General features: G+C 44.7%; 1 protein-coding gene across 9 annotated transcripts in view; it reads left to right on the top strand.

Annotated features, from left to right (window-relative positions):
* NOD1 (nucleotide binding oligomerization domain containing 1) overlaps nt 1–20,623 on the top strand; it is a 56,753-nt gene that overhangs the window by 16,025 nt on the left and 20,105 nt on the right. For 3 of the 9 annotated variants that reach the window (XM_006037455.2, XM_006037456.3, XM_025193865.1), the window contains 8 exons: nt 261–344; nt 3,758–3,841; nt 5,242–5,325; nt 6,803–6,886; nt 9,439–9,522; nt 11,891–11,974; nt 13,719–13,802; nt 15,457–16,217. In XM_006037455.2, the coding sequence (XP_006037517.1) occupies nt 261–344; nt 3,758–3,841; nt 5,242–5,325; nt 6,803–6,886; nt 9,439–9,522; nt 11,891–11,974; nt 13,719–13,802; nt 15,457–15,529 (661 nt within the window). In that variant the 3' untranslated portion in view covers nt 15,530–16,217. Of the gene's footprint in view, nt 1–260; nt 345–3,757; nt 3,842–5,241; nt 5,326–6,802; nt 6,887–9,438; nt 9,523–11,890; nt 11,975–12,849; nt 13,193–13,718; nt 13,803–14,349; nt 15,434–15,456; nt 16,218–20,623 lie in introns of those variants that run through there. The other 6 variants (XM_025193871.1, XM_025193869.1, XM_025193867.1 and 3 more) reach the window with 5 other exon arrangements.

Here is a 20,623-nt window from a genome sequence, read left to right on the forward strand (position 1 = left end):
TATAGCATTACTTTTTTCTGGGCACAGTGTCCAGAGCATTGGATAAGAGATTGGGAGTTTTTAGGTGAAAGGTAAAAATCTGAGGTCACATACTTATCAATATCTTTAATGCATGGCATGAGTCTCTCTGGTAAATGTCAGAGTAAACTGTCCGTTCTCTAAATGATTAATGTACAGAAAGCAGGGCATAAAATGTGTGGGTGGTGAACACCATGTCATTTGTACTGACCAAGCGTCTGTTTTCTTTTACCTTTTTTTAGGCTGAGTGTTAATCAGATCACAGATCGTGGAGTAAGAGTGCTGTATGAAGAACTCTCCAAGTACAAAATTGTGTCTTTCTTGGGGTATGTACCCACTGGGAATTGAAGAAATGGATCATTGTTACATTTATACAGCAACGATCTTACAACAGTAGCACTTTGAGACTGCAAAGACAGGCAGGAAACCCAAGCAACCTCATTAGTTTATTGAACCTGTGTGTGTCAGGCACTGCAGGCAGTATTTTATGTCACAGCAGAGAGCGCCAAAAGGCAGCTGTCATCATAAATATGAAATAACCGCAGGAGGGGAGCTGTTACTTCACATAGAAGACCCTCTTCTGCCTCCCTTGATCGCAGGATGGTCTCCCACTTATCACCAAAACAATCCCTGAAATACAGTGCAGACCATCGTTTAGTTATTAGGCTGTGCGGATGGGCACCTTCACAGCTCGTACATGATCTCTTTGGGCTATATCTGCTTCTACTGAAGTCATTTCTTGCTGTGATATAAAACAGATGGCTTAGAAAGGAAAAGGGGAACAGACATGTGACATTTTAAACTGCCATATTACTGGTTCCTTTTGTTCAGAGACACATAGTTAAACCATGTTAGTCTAAAGTCAAATAGAAGGCAGAGTAGATTTACACCTTATAGACCAACCAAAGTAGATATTTTATATATATGTGTGTGTGTGCGCATGTGTGTGCACACACAAAATATCTACTTTGATTAGTCTATAAGATGTAAATTTACCTTGCCTTCTACTTGACTTCAGACTAACACAGTTAACTATATTAACCAAGACATGAAATTAAAGAAAAAAATCAGCCCTGTACTTTATAATCATGCTCAGTGTTGGCTGTATTTAATCAACTTCCTAGTCGGTTTCCATTCCTGAGCACATGCTGCTTTTAGCAGCAGTTGAAAGATAGACAGTGCATTTAATGTGGTATCTTTGTATGTGAATGTAAGGTGAGGGGCTTTTTTCTCTGTTATGATTACGGGGAAAAAACCTTGTCTTCTATTCAAGTAAATATGGTGTATATGTATATAGCATAATCTTTTGTGAGCTCACTTCATCAGGTGCTGTGAAAGGATGTGCAGAAAGCAGAGTATATAGAGAGAGAAATTAGGCCCTCCTCCCCTCTCTCTTCCCCCAGCCTGCCACCTTTGCCTTTTTACTCAAATTTCTCTCTTCTTACATATCTGATGAAGTGATCTTCAACTCACAAGAGCTTGTGCTATATATCTACTTTGGTTAGTCTGTAAAGTGCAATTCTACCTTGCCTTCCACCTGTACAACCATACTTGCACTTATCCATTTATGGCATAGTAGTTTCTTTAAAGGTAAAATCAGATTTTAGTCAAGTTTGGGGTAGTGGGAAAGATTACCTTCACTCACTACTTTTGGTTAAATGGCTGCACAAAGATTACTTTAATCTTTGTGAAAAAATTGTGAAAAAATGAAAGTCAGTACCAAGAATTACTTTCTCCACCAGTGCCCTACTCCAGGTATATTTACTCAGATATCTGACTGTGGTGTGGAAAGAACACAATGCATTTATGTCGCAGGGCACCTCGGTGCTCCTGCTCCTAGAGAGGGGAAAGCTGCCAGAGGAGAAACTGCCAGGGAGAGAGCCCTGGCAGAACATAGTGAGCACAGCTGTGAGTTGCCAGGGCAACTAATAAGAATCAGCTGGCCAGAAGGGGCAGGGCCTGGCCCTCATAAAGCCCAGGGCTGAGGCCAGGCTGGCAGTTCCCTGCCAGCAGCCAGAGGGGCAGGAGCAGGAGCAGGAAGCAGGAGCAGGAGCAGGAGCAGGAGCAGGAGCAGGAGCTCCTGCAGTTAGGATGGGAGGACAAGCCTAACAGCAAGTATAGCTCGCGAGAGCTCCAGAGGCTGGAGCGATGATATTGGGTTATAGCCAGGCCGCTTATAGTTATGTTATAGCCTAGAGGCTTGTGTTTTGCGTTTGTGTTGTTGCTATTACGCCGGAGGTTTGGGTGAAGCTGTAGAAGGCCTCATAGGGACCCCAGAGAGGTGGGGTGCCCTAGCGCCAAGAGGTCGCAGTGTCCTCATAGGGACCCCAGAGAAGGTGGGGTGCCCTAGCGCCAGTGAGGGCGCAGCCTAGCGCCAAGAGGGCGCATTATTCTTATAGGTACCCCAGTGGTATGGGGGCCCCGGTGCCGGTGAAGGCGAAGCGCCAGTGAAGGCGCAGCTTGTAGCGTGGAGCGCAACCAGTGGGTTGCGGGCGGGGAATATAGACCCCGGGTTGTGTGTGGGGTACGTAGACCCCAGCCCCAGAGCAGGGCAGCATTGAGAAGCCCGAGGTGGGCGCGGCGAGCCCCCAAGAGGGGGAGCGCCATAGTAGGAAGCCCAGGACGGGCGCAGCAGACGCCAGCAAGGGCATCACTTACGGGGTGCATAGACCCCAGCCCCAGGGAGGGGCGATTACTGAGGAGCCCGAGAGGGGCCATACTGAGCCCTAGGGCGGGGCGATATTGAGGAGCCCGAGTAGGGCGATATTTAAGAAGCCCAGAACGGGCGTGGTGGACCCGGTAATAGGCCTGCGCCATAGGGAAACCCAGGACGGGGGCAGGGTGCCGCGGTGGACCCTGACGGAAGGGGTTAGTGGCACAGCGCCCCAGGAGAAGGGCAAGGTGCTCCGGTTGTCCCCCGAAAAGGGGATAGCAGCGCGGTGAGCCTGTACCAGAGAGGGCAGTAGTGCGGTGGGCTCAAAGGACCGGTGAGGCCCGAGAGGGGTGACACGTTAGAGAAGGCCCGAGAGAGAGAGAGTGGGTATATGTTTATGGTGACAGTCCAACGTCTAGTACATCAGTGAGGCTTGGGGCGTGGTATTAGGGGTGGTAGGAGCCACGCGTAGCCCGTAAGGCTAGGGTGCCTGAGGAGCACCCATTATACCGGGAGACCCCCGGGGGGCCCAAGAACATACGGGGACAGAGGTCCCGGCTCTCCGTGCCCAGGGAGTCGTAAGGCAGCCTCCCAACCTTATTCAACAGCAAAGACATGGCGGGCGAGAATCGAGGGTGCCCTTGGGCCGAATTGGCACGGAGAGAGGGCCTTAAGGAGATCACGGCCCTCCTAAAGGACCCTGCCGTGACAATTTACAAAGGAATTTTGAGACCTTTAAAAGACTGGGCACACATTTTCTTGGTGACTATGCAACAGTATTTTTGCTCTGGTACAGAAATGAACAGAAGTTGCATTTGCTAGAAGAGAATGTTTACTGTTTCTTTTCCCCCACATACTGCACCTTCCCACAAATAAATCCCAGGCTGATCTCTGAATTTATAGCTATCCCTTTATTATTATATTTTAATATAATGTATCATATTACCTACACATCAAACAAGACGTATTCAAATTATTGTACAGGCCTCTTACAAACAAGGTAAGTACTATATGGGTACTGTAAATCATTCAGTTTGCATATATTTAAGTTACAGATGAAATAATGTATTTTTACTATTTTTTAAGCCTGTACAACAACCAAATTACAGATGTTGGAGCCAAATATGTTGCAAAACTCATTGAAGAATGCCCAAGCCTCACATATGTTAAGTATGTCAGATTTTTTTTCCTTTATGCTGTGCAATATTATAATTCAGAGAAAGCAAATTTAAAGTGGGGAGAGAGAATTTTCTTGAGTAACAAAAAGTTTAAGACATTTATACATAGAGAAAAATAAGTGTGTAGTGTTACCTATTTCCTTATAATACTCTGACTGGGATAACTACCTGTAATTCTTTACTCTATAATCTTTACTGAAGACAATGTCATTCTGTAGATAGAATTAAGTCCTGTGTTAAAGGACAGCATAAGACTTATGCTTCTCAAACCCAGTCTTGGGTGCTTGAGTGAGATTTAAATGATCAATAAACTTTCTGCGAGCTTCTGCATGGGAGTGAATTTCAATCGCTGTACCTAATTTTGCATTTGTTTAGACCTGACCTTTCTAGATGTAAAAAGAAGAATTTTATCTTGGTATCGCATTTCAGTGTAAGAATTACCAAAAATTAGCTGATGACTTGTTCCCGTTAGTTCCAGGGGATTTCCATTGGACACATCTCGTAGGGTATTCTGACTTTTTTGAAAAACCCATTGAGTGCCATTAATTTCTGGATGACATCTGAGTTAGATGAGAATGGGGAGGAGGGAATGAATCGCATGTACACAGAAAAATAGGACAATTTAGAGTCACCAGTCTGAATTTTTTTTAAACAAATGCACATGCAATCAAGACTCCAACCTTTCTCAGATCACACTAATTTGTATCACTTAAGTATCCACTTTCAGGCCAAAACCAAAGCATTCTCCCTATCTGCCACGGGCCAAAGACTTCACTGTCTTACACTGTTCAAGTGTTGTTTGCCCTCTTCAGCAACACCTGGCAGATGGAGACAACACCTATCACCTGTACTCCATCTTCCCTATGATTTGAATAAATTAAGCCTGGAGGTAGTTGCAACTTGGGTTTATTAATTGTAACCCTCCTAAGCTCCACACTGGTAAAAATTGTGTTCTGCTTTGGGGGCATCATGGAACGCCATACAGTGGCAACTCGTGTAACTCATGTTTCATGTGATGATTGGCAAGAATCCCAGCTGAGAGTAGGGCAGTGTTAAATTGTGCAGGGCATTATAACTGCACAACCAAAACTGTGCAGTTGGCTTGTTTCTGAAGTTCACCTCAGTACACTTCACTATATTTTCCTTTGAGGGCTGAAGTGTGGTCCTCCTCATTATATTTTGCAGCTGGAAGTGATAGTGGCTATTTCTTTATAATGAAAAGTTAGAATATGGGCAGCAGTGTTACTCAATGGACATCTGTAACTGACCTCTGACATTAATGAACTTGGCTATTAAGGTCAGTTTCTGAACTGGAGCTCATATAGCAAACAGATAGTTTTTAAAGAACTATTTCTATGTAAACAATCTTAACAATTAATATATTATGTGCAGAATAGGAGCAAACAAAATAACCACCGAAGGAGGGAAAAGTCTTGCCCTTGCTATCCAGAAGAGCAAAACGATGTTTGAAATCGGGTAAGTACAATTTGTTAATGCCAGTACTGCCTGTTTTACATATGCCGGGACAGCCATGGAGCTCTGACACTTAGTAGCACAAGAGTATTTGGCCTTCTACGTGTAGGAATGGCAGCCATGCACCATCTCTTTTCACCCCTTTGCAAAGCTCAAATACAACAAGCAGAATTGCAGACTGTTAGATTAATTCCGGTTTTCAGCTTTCAGTGTTGAAAGTTAGCATTTTTGCTCTTCATTTCTTTTGTTTTCCCTTTTCCGCTAGCAACGTTTGAAAAGTATAACCAAAACTCACCCAGCCCTCAATTATAATAGAAATGGGTTTGCAGATCCCTTTCTACCTAATATAATTTCAGCAAAGCACTTAGGTGTTCTCTGCTGGAGGCAAGAATCTCTCCAAATGAATTTTGCCTAGCTTGAGAAGAAGTGTTCATTTAAACAGAATATATTGAGTTTCCACATTTTGAGGCTTTTCTAATCAACCTGAAATGTGCCTAAGGACTGTGGGAAATTGTTTGAAATGGTAGTGCTTAGATGACAGAGCTCAACCGATTTCAAAAGAGTACCAGCCAATTACCTGCCAAGCTGAACATTGCTCTGAGTTGAGTCATCAGGCTTTCCCTAATTAAGAATGTTGTACCTCAAAAACAGCCTTTTAGACCTCCTCTGACAGAGTGAATTTTCAAAGCCGGGGGTCTGGAGAGAAGGATTTTATCAGGCTTCCCAGCAGGAGGTGGTGGAATTACTGTGCATAGCTTTGACACTGTAGCTTTCTTCTGGCACTGTGTTTTACCTGTGTTTTATTTAATTAGAAATATTATTCCTTGAAAGCAGTCAGAAAAATACAAAAGGTTGTGCAGGCTCCATGGATTTTTATTCCTACTTTTGGCTATCTGTCATTGAGGTAGTAATGGTCCCTCAGGCCCCTTGCAACAATAATAGGCTTATGACTATTTTATCTCAGTGTGATACTGAAGAAGGGGGACCTGCAATCAGGGTATGTGTGTCCATGTGCAGTGGTCATCCTGGAGCACATGTCCTAGTGTGCATCTGGGGAGAGGATGAGCCTTTCCCACCTACACACTTCTTGCAGGGCATATCCTCAGCCTCTGCATGCAGGAAAGTAAGGAAACTGCTCCCATCATATTTGGGCTTGAATCAGGGAAATGACAGGATCTTGGTCCCTATCTCTCGTAGAACAAGAACCAGGGAGTAATGTTGCATGTACACTATAAAGAGAGAGAACTGAAGGGCCTCCCTAGAGTTCTCTCCCCGAGTTAGTCTCTGGACTCTGGCTTTAAATCCAGAAAAGTGCTGGGAGTGGAACTGGCAAGGTTCAGTGAAAGTGAAGAGTGACAAATTCCTGACAAGACTGAAGCACTAGTTAGTGACACAAGGTCATGGGGAGAGTGGAATGTGCAATGACAAGGATGGCATTAAATCCATGTGTCTGATTTTCCTGATTTCCTTTCCTTGCCAGAATGTGGGGCAATCAAATTGGAGATGAAGGAGCTAAAGCTTTTGCTGATGCGCTGAGGAATCATCCTACCTTAACAAACGTGAGGTAAACAATAGAAAAACAAAAATGCTTTGGAAATGCTGGCTTTTCTAACATGCTTTGAAAACTCACCTGCCTCTGACCATCTTTACCTTAGAATGCCAGTTAGAAATGCAGTCTTTTCTCTGTGGCCAGTAGGCCACCAAGTCAAACAAAAATCTCTTTAGATTATGTGAGATTCCCTGTTAGAAAGAAGAACTGTACATCTGGCATCCTTCCTCTTCCAGTGCTTGAAATAGCAGTCTGAGACCTAGTTCCCTGTAACCTTGCAATGCATGGAGGCAGACACCAGCATAAAGAGTGTGCCTAGCACTGCTGTTCTGATTCAGTTGCCCTGCTCTATAATTGCACAAGTTGCAGGGAGATGGAGAGTCAAACCCCTGCTGTTGTGAGTATTATGGTTCACCCTCTGAGGGAGAAATAGATCCATTTATTTAGTATTGCTCACTATTGCAAACTCTTTGGGGGCAGAGTGTCTGCACAACATTCAAGCTGTATGGGACTATAAGAGAGTAGTCCTCATAATCAGTGAGACCTCTGTTAAGAATGAAATTCAGTACATAGTACTGAGCTAGCACTGAAATGGTTGAAGTTGGCAGTTGGGGAAACCAGCAATATAAATCTGAACCTGGAAGTTTCATCTCCTGCCAGTTTTTCAAATGCTTATTGGGAACTTGAGGGTGATTTTTCAGAGTTACGTTCCATGTCTAGTGCCTGTTTCTTTATTTTGACCCTCTGTTGTCCAGTACCTTCATTTTGTTTCCTAGTGATACTGAACTCCATTATTAACGTTCTTTTGAAAGATGGAGCCAGTCTTTTCATTTCCCCCACAAGATGGCACACTTCAGTTTCTTCTGTGCAAACACGGTGATTCTGGTCAGCATGTTTAGGATCACTGGAACATGAGAATCACTGTTAAACAGATCAGACTTAATTTGGAATCCTGCCCGTGGCATTTGCAAACACTGATGCTTCAGGTCTTGCCTAACACACAGCTATTCCAGCAGTGGCTTATCTTATTAAAACAGGTTAGCTCAGCCAGGTCAGTAGTTGTGGGCTGACTTTTTTGCATCAGCGTATGCCTGAATAGGAAGCTAACTTCACCTGTTGCTTGTGGGCCTTATCCAGTGAAATCGCTGGAGAGACTCCTGTTGATTTCAGAGGGTCTTGAAGCAGACCCGAGATGCTATGTGAAATAATACGGACCTGTATTAGTATGAAGGGTCTTGCCCTTTCATTTCACTGAGTGTCCGCATTTAGCATGCTCATGGCTGGTTTAGAGCTTGGGCTCTTGGCTCTGGGCATAAGGAGGAAGTCCCGGCAGTGCAGTGGTTCTCTTCCCTACTACACACATTTCCTCTCACTGTTGCCTCCTTGCAGGTGCTGGGTTTGAATCCAAGGATTACACTGTGGAGGGCAGTTTGGAGGTGTGAACAGTTTGGTACAGTTCCTGGATCTCTGCTCCAAGAAAGCTTCTGTTAGTAGTCATTTACTAGGTCTGATACAATTGGGTACTACCACAACTGGATTTTGGAGAACATTATGTTCTGATTTTGGAGAACATGTTTGTGCCAAAGAACCCCAAAATCAAATGCTACCTACTTCTCCAAGATGTTTTGGAGAACATAAATGAAATTTGAAAACACAGGAGCAAATCTTCCATGTATAGAGGAAAGATTTGCTCAAACCATGTTTGGATATTAAACATAATTTTGAACACCTACAACTTAGAATGTAACATTAGACAGACACATTTGCCAAAATCCACTTAAAGAAAGAGAAGCAAATTAAAAAAAATACCTGTGGTCTTCAACACTGAAAACAGTACATATATTTATAAGTTTAAAGGTGTATGCAATAGCAGCACTGTGTTCTAGAATAACATTTTCACAATTACAGCTATTGTGATGATGTATATAACTTGATAGAGTTGTGGCAAATGCATCTGCAAGTATGCATGTATTGTTGATTACATGCTCATCTCCTTTCTTTTTGAAAACATTTGGCTCCCACAGACACTGACCACAATTCTTCTTTCAGTCCTTTAACTTAGTGATTCTTAACCTTTTTAGATTCAAGGCACCACTTGGAAAATGTCGGCTCTTAATATTCACTCTATTTTTAAGTATAGAAAAATAATAGAGCAGTTCTGTTGCAAAGAACTGAGAGACTGCAACAGGTCAGCACGTTTTTAGCACTATTGGTTCTTATTTGAAATCTCCGGGTTTATCTTGTGAATCATACTTGCACACCTAACAGTGCAAAGGATCTCAAGGTGCTCCAGGGTTGAGGAGTGCTGCCTTGCATACAACTGCCTGATGCTAAACCCTGAACCCTATGTAACTGAGAACAGAGTTGGGTCCAGGCTTCTACAACAGCCAGTGAGTTGTTTCCACTTGTAAAGTGTTAATTAGTTACTGTTTGCAAAGCCTTTGAGCAAGCAAACCCACATCTAAATGCTGAGTATTAGAATTGGTTTTAACATCACTAAGGTTACTTATTTTTGTTTGAAATGAGAATTTTGACTTTTTTTTTTTTTTATATCTCTTTCTTCACAGTCTTGCATTCAATGGCATTACAACCAAGGGAGGCAAAAGCATTGCTGAAGCTATGCAGCACAACAACACTGTGAGGATATTTTGGTAAGCCATGTTGTTGTATTCTACTTCAGCTTATATATTCAGCCTGTATTAATGAAATTTAATGGGCTGCAAATGGGAACTGCAGCTATTTTTTTTCACATGGGAAAGTAAATCTCATTTCCCTTTGGAATGGGCATGAACACGAACAGCCAGCAACACTTGTTGTTGCTTGTCTCTCCTGAAGTGCTGGAGCCCAGCATATTTCACACTGAGGATATGTCTGCACTGGGGGGTGCAGATGTAACTACAGCACAGGTAGGCATACCTATGCTCTCTCTCCCCTTGCAAGCACTGGTAGCAATAGCAGTGAAGATATAGACACAGGGCTTTGGCACAGACTAGCAACCAGAGTATCTCCAAGTCATCTTTTACACCCCATGATGCAGGTCAGGGTACCACATTTTCACTGTTGTTGTTACCTGTGCTAGCTAAAACAAAGCTAGTATAGGTAACTATGCCTACCCCTGTTTCAGTCACACATTCATTTGATTGTGTGGAACAGGGGTGGCCAACCTGCAACCTCTGTGTGGTGCACAGCGGATCAGGAAGGGATCAGGCAGTAGATAGGGCAGGAAGCAGAAGGCAGGGCAGCAGACTGGGCAGGAAGCAGAAGGCAGGGCAGCAGATTGGGCAGAGGAAAGGAATCGGAGTGGAACTCAGGTAAGGTGCAGGGCTATTTTGTGGCATCCCTGCCAAAAAGGTTGGCCACCACTGGTACAGACTTACCAGGATTTTGAGCCAAGCAGGGAAGGATTAACTCCTTTCATAGGGAAACATATAGAAGCTGCCACAGAGGCTGCCTGTTGCCAATTGCTAAGATAAGATTTTCACCTGGGCTCATCAGTGCAGAGAGAAACCAGAATGGGAGGTAGCTTGGTAGGATTCCCCAAGGGGAAGATCAAATGTTGATGCTTCCCCCCTCTAGCTCACAGCCTGGGGGGGAACAGAACAGAAGCACTCCCACACAGGAGAAACAGAGGTGGGTTTGGCACTTCAGGGTATTAAGAGTGCTTCTCCTTCTTGGTGGGGAAGAAACTCCCAGACTGAAAAGCCTGAAGTACCTCCCTCACAAGTGCATTGACGCAGTTGCCAATTTTGCTGTGGGGCTGGGCTGGGTGTGTCTGTAACATGGACTACCTGCATTCCCATGGCCCTGGCTTTGTTGCTGGTGGAGCTCCCACCATCTGCACCAGGTGCCTGGGGTTGGCTATTTGTTTCTCTCATTTCTTTTGCTACTGCACTTTGGCCATTCAGCAATACAGAGAACAAAGCCTCAATGAGAGGAACCATTTACAGAGACTAAACTGCAATGCAGTCTGTGCAAGGCAAGTGGGACAGGACCATTCTGCTGTGGGGGCAGCATCTCAGATCCACTTTGCACAGGTGTAGATGGCTAAAGTAGGTGCCAGGCCATGGGGAGAAAAGCTCCATGTCTAGCTAGATTCAGTGAGAAGACAGCTGAGCATCAGTGGCATATTGAGAAAGTAAGGACCACCAGGCTCCTGCTATCAACTGGTAATGTGCACAAGACTGGTTTACTGCTCTGATCAAGCAGAGTTCCTCCATCTTAGGATCATTTTCTTGAATCAGATGGAGACACTATCCCCAGCTATGCCTTCCTCCCATTTACATAGTTCTTTGTACTGGCATACACTTTTCTAATAGTAACATTGTTCGCTGCAAATGCACCTGTAAATCCTAGCACTGGGAGCTCTACAAAAGCTACAGTTACAGAGCAAGGCAGCTCCCTTCCTCTTTGGCCTTCCATTCTCCACATCAATCCCATCTAGAGTACAAAAAAGATTCTCCCAAACCTGTGGACCACAAGGATTAATGGCCTCTATTAAATTCAGGCTTCTTCCTCCCTCATATCCCTGCCAGCCTCTGCACTGCCCCCTGCCAACCTCTGCAGCTCTACTCTCATTTCTTTCCACTCTTCCCTTCACTTTCCCCTTATTCTCATCTCACTTTTGTTTTGAGAGCAGTTTCTTTGTTCTTACATGCTTTCATGCTTTCTTTGGTGCTTACAGCTATGTTGAACTGCCCACCTCTTCTAATGCACAACCTCCCCTCTCCCCCAGTATGTTCTCCAAGGCCCGGTTCTCCTAACTCACGTCAGAAGTCCCACCCCCACCCACATTTTTACCAAAAGAGCCGGTACCCTTCCCTCTCCTACCTTTTGGCTTCTCCCCAGGGTATTTCGTATCTGATCTTTGAAGTCAGTAAGGGCAGGAACTGTCTCACTATTTGTGGCTTATCTAAAATTTAGTGCATTGTCAGTAAGTTAAATAACTGTGAAGCAAAAGATGAAAATGTGAAATGGGGAGCTATATAAATATCTCCTGATTGAACTGTCTTCCTCCATTAGGTTGACTAAAAATGAGTTGGATGACGAGGCTGCAGAGAGCTTTGCAGAGATGCTGAAAGTGAACAAGAAGCTAGTGCATTTATGGTGAGTTCCACTTACACGCAGGTCTGGTCTCTTTGACAACCATTGCATTGTGGCTTCAGCTTGAGGCCTGCTTAGGTCACCATAAACTTTATGGGCAGGGCCTGGATACACTGGGTGTTTGGGTGACAAGTTAAATAAGACCTGCTGCCTCTAACATTTTTCAGGCTTTTGGAAAATGTGCATGAAGTTGGACACCTTCAGGCACCACAGCAAGGGTCCTGAGTTTTAGAGGTGCTGAACACCCACAGTTCATAACGAAAACAGTGGAAGCTCTTGAGTTGTCAGCACTTTTAGAACTTTGACTGGAGGTGCTTAGCTTTTGGCATTTACAACTGAACCTTTTGTGCACAGTTTATTCTAAATCTCTCTTAAAATAGCATGAGCATAATATCTTTGGACCAGTGCCTGCATAAGGGCTCAGCACAACTGTCACTGCTGCCAGTAGATAAATTTCTATCCTGGCTTTCTTGGTTAAGCCAACTCATGTCTCCAAATGGCAAATGGACCCAGGCAGATATTTACACTTGAGACAGAGCCAAGCATTCTCCCAGTATCTAGAAGGATTCACAGCGTTTTGCTGTATTTCCATCCATTGACCAAGTGTAGAAAGTCCTTTAAAGTAAACTCCTCCTTGCCTTACTTCAGAGGTTCTTGAAAACAAATTCTCTTTGCCAGCTGAGTTACAAACCTCTGCTAGTTATGGGGGACATCACCAAAAACCATGAGGCACATGTTGAGTGAGGCCAGACTACTATAGATCAGTGGTGTTCTCAGATTTGTGAACCCCTCCCCCTAGCCCTTAGTAAAGATCGCCTGCTCCCTCAGTTTCTGTATTTGTACATTTTATGTATTTTTCTCTTTAACACTCATGCTAGGTGGTAGTTTGTTTGATAAAGGAGCATTTCAGATGCATTTCTCCATAATCAAAGACTAGATGGAACTCTCCATGTACTAACCATGGCTCAGTTAACTGGCTGGAGAAGTTGCCTGGATCTGTGGTTCATGTACTTCTGCCCAGAAGTGGAATGTGTCAGGAGTACTTCAACCCTGATGGAAACCAACTTCACCGGGAGGGTTTGTACCCACTTACACCTAGCCTGTTTCCAAAATGCTCCCAGTTCCTCACTGGCTTGATTAAATGGGACCAGGATTAGAATAGCATTTGGGTGTCTCACATGATAAACTGTAACTTCTTAAAAAAAAAAAAAAAAAAAAAAATCCCAGCCTGCCGCAGAATAGACACACAAAATTCTGTCTGCGTCACTTAAATGGTGCTCCTTTGAAGAGTTTTAGCTAAATAGAAAATATAACTCTGACAGATTAAATCAGAGTAAAGCATTTTTATGTCAATGGATTCAGCTTTCCTAACCCTGCACTGAGTGCAATCAGCTCCTGCTCTTCAATCCAAAAAGCAGATGTTCCATCAATTGTATAATTAAGCTCAATAACCCTAAAACACACGCACATACTTTTAATCAAGAAGCTCTAAGAGCCCAGCCCTACTTCTAGGAGTACATCTATGGGGAGACTGTCTGCCACCAACATGCTGTCCCTGCAGACAGCAATCAGAACCACCTCTCCTGGCAGCCATCCAGCCATGCTCTTCGATGTCAAGCTTAGCTAGGAACCAAGTGTTGTTTTCTCAGTCAAACACCCCAGACGTTAGCCACTTGTGCAAGGAAGGAGATGCTGCAAATTGTACCTGAACAGCTCTGAGCACTCTGACAAAGTGCTTTGTTTTCAGGCTTATCCAGAATCGAATTACAGTCAAAGGGGCCCAGTATCTCTGTGAAGCTCTCCAGGAGAACACTGCCATTAAAGAGATCTGGTAAGGCCCTGAGTTTCAGTAAGCTGCTTTCCAAACCACTTAGACTACAGACTGCTCGCAGGAAGGGTTTTCTGTTTTGTTTCATTTCGTTTTGGGGAAATTTTCCAGGAGAAAAAGTTTTTATAGCAAATTCCTAGAAAGTTAGTGTATTTTCAGCCTGTGAGGTATGTGACTTTCTACTCCAGCTATCTTGGCTAAGCTAATTCATGCCTCCAAATAGTAAATAGACCAAGACAGATACTTGCACTTGAGATGGAACCAATCTCCCAGTAGCTGCAAGAACTCACCATTCTATTATTGACCAAGTGCAAACGCTTGTACCTGCAGTCAGTCCCATAGGCTTCTCTCTGACTGCATACCTGGCCACTTAAGAGTCAGGGTCTATTTTACAGTCTTGAGTTTTGTTTAACTTGAATTAATGTTTTCCAGCTTTCTTTCTTAATGTGTTTATGCTCCTAAGGAGCTAACCCAAGATGCAGGTGAGAGCTGCATTTAATTAGCATTCACAATTCAGCTAATCAAGTTTGTGCTTTGATTTTTTTTTCAGGCAGAGCTCCAGGCACAAAGTGCTAAGATGCAAGATTAATTTCTTGCAAAATTTGCTTGCTTTAGATTAGGGAGGCATCAACCCCCGTGTGCACACTTTGAGGCACAAAGCCAAACTCCCTCCACCTTCTCTGTGGAGTGTTAGACCTAACAGAATCAGACTACTTTTAGTGCTGCTGCTTTTAGGCTAAATATTTGCTCCACCACACACGCACACATGGCTATATAGAGAGATATACATAAATAATACAACACCCCCCCCCCCTTATACCCACACAGTTTAAAAAAATGCAAGGATCTTAAGTTCCTGTTTTGAAAGAGCTGCCAACAAGGGAGCCTGTCTTTAGATTTCCCAGTGAGAGTATTTTCTGAGGGGCTACAGCCTTTTGAGTGCTTGGTACTTTTGAAAACTAGGCCATTTTAAATCAGGGACTTAAATATGAATCTAGGAGTCTACCTTTAAGGACAACACACAAAATTTTGTTCTAGAATATTTAACTAGTCCATGAAATAGCCCAGTAAATTAGGTTTTGTCCCTTTTATAGTGACAGGGATGAATGAGAGTGAAATGGGGACCAGGGCTTTGTCTATTTGCTGACACTAGATGCCCAATGCTGGGAACCTTCAGTAGCTGGATGATACCATTCACAATAGCCATGCCATTGTCAGCCATTCACCCCACAGGCCTTTCAAAGCAGCATAGCCAACTTAAAGGCCATGTCTTGGCCTTCTTCCAGTTAAGGCTGTCTGGCTGTCTAAGGATGGTGCTTCTAACTCCATCACAAGATGATCCAATCCCCTGATTCAGTTTTCTAAAGTGTCAAGCCCCTAGTAAGCTCTTGTGCTTGCACAGGACCTATTTATTTAAGTAATTTAAGCCATTGCTTTTGAACAGTGTTGCCCTCAGTATCTGTAACAAGGACACCAGTGTGAACTGGGTGTGAGGCACAACCTGCTGGGCTGTGCTCTGAGGTAAGCATCCAGGGCGCACAGCCTGAGGAAACCCATCTCTGCTTCAAAACTTTGAAAAAAGAGAGAGACCTGGAATTACCAAAAGCCACAACATGGTCCCTGATTTACTCTCCTTTCCTTTCACTCTCTCTGACAGTTTAAATGGGAACATGATAAACCCGGAAGAGGCCAAAGCCTTTGAAAATGAAGAGCGGATTGTTTGCTTTTGACTGACCACCTTCCAGTTTGGACAAGCTCAGTGTCACAAATGCTGCTTCAGCCCTTGGACAGTAGAGCTCATATGGCCTCTATCTGTACTGGGGCAAGTGTTGAGCTGCAACCTAGGAGAGAGAGAGGTGCGATTCACTGGCTTCCTGTGAACGCACTGTGCTTCCCCCCACGAGCCCCGACTGAAGTGCCTGCCTATTACTCTATACTTCTGCTGAGTGCAAAGTTGCCTTAATTACTAATGAATGCATGGTGTTTGAAGAGAAAATGCTAAGTGTTATCAACCCCACACCCACTGGCAGATCTCTGTATATTGATAAATAGATGTATTCTGTACACAGGTGTAAATAACACTAACTTATTTATATTTATATACACAATAAAGGGAGAAGGAGCTTGTGGAAAATCCAAAAGCTCACAAGCTTTCTACTCACTGTCACTAAAATAAGTTTGTAAGCACTTGGATAGTATCAGTGGAAACATAAATCATTTGTGGTGGTTTTGTATACTGTTGCCCTCAGCACTGAGTCTCTCCTGACTGATACCTGGAACTTGATTTTCGAAGGTGCTGTTCTTGCTGACTCTACATGGAGTACCAAGTACTCAGCACTCCGGCAAAGTAGTACGTTGGACTTCAGGGCATTGATTACTTTTAATAAGCCTTCCCCTACATAGGAGCTGGTTAGTGCAGCTTCCCCTAAATACCCTAAGGGCAGCCAATGCTTACACAGCCAGCATGGCTTTCCTTGTCCAAAGAATTAAAGTAGGTTGCTCTCTTGAGTACTCTGCCTTGGCACCTGGCCCTAGAAGGTGCTCTGATGGCAACATACTGTATGAGTTGCCTAGCTTCAAGGTGGATAAAAACAGATCGAGTCAAGCAGGAACTTCGTATCCCTGAAGCAGGTAAGAGCAGGAGCATGTTAGCACTGATGTGGAAGGCTTTCCTTCTCTATGTGATTGAATGGAGAAACTGAGTGTGTAGGAGAGGGATTAAAATGCAAAGAAAAGTGTGGCGCTAGAACATGGAAAAAAAGATTTTCAGAAGCAAGGATTTGGGGAATGCATGAGGAGATGCTTTAAACAAGTCCATCAGAGGGCCAAGTATTCAGTGCTTCTTGCCAATCAGCCCCCCGTTGTTAAACAGCTCAAGCACTCAACATGTAAAGCAGCTAAAGCAACAGCTACTCTGAAAAGGCTTAGGCAGTGTTCCGAAAGTTTTCTTTTGCTAAATCATTGTTACTCTAACATTGTTGAAAGAGCTGTTTTAGACTCCCCAACCACTGAGTAACCCACAAAACCCTGATGGGCCAAAGAAGATTCAGGAAAAAAAAATCCAGACCCCCGCAAAAATTAAATGTGAGAAAGTTCTTGTGTATATTTCAGATCCATGCCTCACTCCATCTCCCTCCTAGCCCCCACACCAGTCCATGCCAGTCTACCCACAAACACACTTAAGCATATTCCAAACCCTGCAGAAGTGTTTGTTGTATTCAGGGGACTTTTCTTCCTTGGCTGCTACATCAGCAATGGGCCTTTCTTCACAGCGAGACCAACTGATGAGGTTTTTGCCTGTCCTCAAGAAATCAGGCAACTTACAGTTTGTACATATAGATTGTACGTTTACTAGAGCAAAAAAAAAAAAAGGGTCAAGTTACACAGACAGCATGTTTTAACCACAAAACATCTGCCCCCACACGGCACTTAAAGCCCTCTTCATGGCTGTTTTTTTTAATTAGACAAAGGGATGGGGCAAAGAATAAGTCTTGCTGACCTCTTCCTAGTCACTCTTGACTGGTGGCAGGCACCGACAAAATAAGGGCCTGCCCTGAGAGGTGCTGAGTGCCGTTGGCTCTAGTTGTGGTCAAGCAGGAACTTCTCCCCCAGAAGGGGAGGAAAGTGCTGAGGGAGCCCAGCATGCTCCAGGAAGAAATTAAACTTTAGGCCTGGAGGAAAGGATTCATTTTACAACTGAGAGCATTATTCTCCTCTTACTGGCTAGTCACAGAGATGACAACTCAGTGTAAAATGTCCCTGCATGGAATAGTGATCCATCAGGCTTCCTTATTCTGTAGTTTGGGACAACGTTTGAAAAATTGCTGCCTAACACTCACCTATGACGGTCACAAATGCTGTCCCATGTTGTCTGTTACAAACCATGTGTCCAGTTCTGTTACAGCTGTTTACTGGATTGCTAACAGTAACTTGCACTGAATCTGGCAGTAAATGCTCGCCAAGTTGGACCCTGTGTTAAGGAGCCGACTATATATAGCACTGTTATAAAAGGCCCTCTCCAGTTCTTGTGATTAACTTCAGAGAAGCATTCATATTCACAAAGCTTCTGCCCTTTGGCTGGAATATGAAGAGAGCCTAAGCATCCTGAATACTGTAGCCTTAGTCCAAACACCCACATATCAGCTCCTGTTCCAAGTGCAGCCACAACAGTGATCTGTTTTGCACATTTATTCCATAGCTTCAATAGCCCCAGGAATTTGGTTTTGAGATAATATGGCTGCTGTTCTGGGGGGAGGCTGAATATCCTTGGCACCTTGGTAGTTTTTTTCCCCCCCCATCACAAGCATTGAGAGGGTCCAAAGGAGGGCCACTCGCATAATCCGGGGACAGCACGGCAGACCCTACAAGGAGAGGCTACAGGACCTTAACCTGGTCCTTTGCAAGAGAAGGCTGAGGGGGGACCTGGTGGCCGTCTATAAACTTACTAGGGGGGACCAGTGGGGAATGGGAGAGACCTCGTTCCCCCGAGCGCCTCCTGGAGTAACAAGGAATAATGACCATAAGTCGTTACAGAGTAGGTTTAGACTAGACATTAGACGGCACTACTTCACAGTTAGGGCGGCTAGGATCTGGAACCAACTTCCAAGGGAAGTGGTGATGGCTCCTACTCTGGGGGTCTTTAAGAGGAGGCTTGACGTTTACCTAGCTGGGGTCATTTGAGCCCAGTTCTCTCCTGTCCAGGGCAGGGGCTCAGACTAGAAGATCTACAAGGTCCCTTCCGACCCTACATCTATGAATCTATAAGCTTATTGAGAGATATTGGAGGTGAGCTTCCAGGCTCACCTCAGCAGCCAGCAGCACAGTCCATGTTTGCCACAACTTAGGTCTTTGGAAAGCAAAAATTAAGACGGCCATTACATTTTGTTAGTACTGTAGTTTGCTAAAGAAATCCTTGTACAGAGCTCTCTCTCCTCTTTAACAGTCCTGTATTCATTATACTTTTTGAGAACACCAGACTCCTCATACTTCCTTGAGATTTACTGCAGTACTGTCAAATAAACCCCAGGGTAGATTCAGACCTGGACAAAATGGTGTAATTAGCTCCAGGTAGGGGTCCAGCTCCCAGTGCAGAACAACTCCTACAGTTTGGTTCTACAAGTGACCAGAAAAAAAACAACATGGCAGGAAGGGGGATGTGCAAAACAGCTTGAGGATGCAGTTATGCACTGCCTATGGCAGTGGTTCTCAAACTCATCAGATTCAAGGGACCCCTTCAGAACTTTTGTGAATTAAGCATCACCCCATTTCAAAAACTAATTAATTTGTTACAGGACGTAGGTTTACCTCCTTGCAGAGGCAGCTGCCAGTGGGGGCAGACAAGCAGCTAGGCAAGAAAAGCCTGATCATTCCCTTATCTGTTTATCTCCTCATACCTGGCTTTCATAGATTTCATAGACATCAGGGCTGGAAAGGACCTCGGAAGGTCATCGAGTCCAGCCCCCTGCCCAAAGGGCAGGAAGTCAGCTGGGGTCATAGGATCCCAGCAAGATAAGCATCCAGTTTCATCTTGAAGGTGTTCAATGAAGGCGCTTGAACCACCTCCGGTGGCAGGCTGTTCCAGACCTTGGGGGCTCGGACAGTAAAGAAGTTCTTCCTTATGTCCAGCCTGAAACGATCTTGAAGTAGTTTGTGACCATTCGACCTCGTCATCCCTTGGGGCGCTCTGGTGAACAAACGTTCCCCCAGATGCTGGTGGTCACCCCTGATAAACTTGTAGGTGGCCATCAGATCACCCCTGAGCCTGCGCTTTTTCAGGCTAAAGAGCCCCAGGGCTCTCAGCCTGTCATCGTAGGGTCTGCTTCCCTGACCTCTGATCATGCGCGTGGCTCTTCTCTGGACTCTCTCAAGCTTCTCCACATCCTTTTTGAATTGTGGAGCCCAAAACTGGACACAGTACTCCAGCTGCGGCCTCACTAAGGCCGAGTACAGGGGGAGAATGACGTCCCGGGATTTGCTTGAGAAGCATCTATGGATGCAAGCCAGCGTTTTGGTCGCTTTACTAGCCGCCGCATCGCATTGCAGGCTCATGTTCATCTTGTGGTCAGTGATGACCCCCAAGTCTCTTTCTTCCATAGTGCTAGCCAACATAGCACTGCCGAGCCTATAAGGATGCTGCGGGTTTTTTTTCCCCCAAGGTGGAGAACCTTGCATTTATCGGCGTTGAACACCATCAGATTCTTGTCCGCCCACTTGCTGAGCCTGTCCAGGTCAGCCTGGATAACCTGCCTGTCTTATCTCCTCAAACTTCCTGCTGCACCCTTTGTTATACCCCAGGGCACCCCAGCACCCTTGATGAGAATCACTGGTCTAAGGAGTCCTTATTACAAGTTAATCCCAGAGGCAGGGTAGCATTTTTATCAGCCCGTCTCTCTCTATTCCTACCTGCTCTGGGCAACACAGCATCTACCTGGCTGGTACAAACCTTGCATGTTTACTGGGGAAACAAAAAAAAACATCTTTATTCAAGGGCTAAGGACTTATTCAAGGACTGGCCCTTGAAATGACCCAGTGCAACTCATTCACTTCCAGCTCAGTTTGCATCTTTTACCTTTGGGCCCATCCCTATCACAGGAGGCAGGGGGTATTCATTATAAAACTTTTCATGTCCGCATCAGACAGACACAGCGGCACATCACCTAAACTTGTGCAAACTTTTTAAACGTTTAAAAAGGCTCCTTACACAAGGGTAGGTGTGGCAAGGCACTTGGGGTGCCTTCCATTTTAAGAGGCCAAGCAGCCTGTGAAGCCACTGGCAGGGGGGGGGCAGGGGCAAAGGGGGGGGGGGGGGGGGGGCAGGTGCGCCC

This window comes from Alligator sinensis, unplaced genomic scaffold (assembly GCF_000455745.1).
Source record: "Alligator sinensis unplaced genomic scaffold, ASM45574v1 scaffold281_3, whole genome shotgun sequence".
NCBI lineage: Eukaryota > Metazoa > Chordata > Crocodylia > Alligatoridae > Alligator > Alligator sinensis.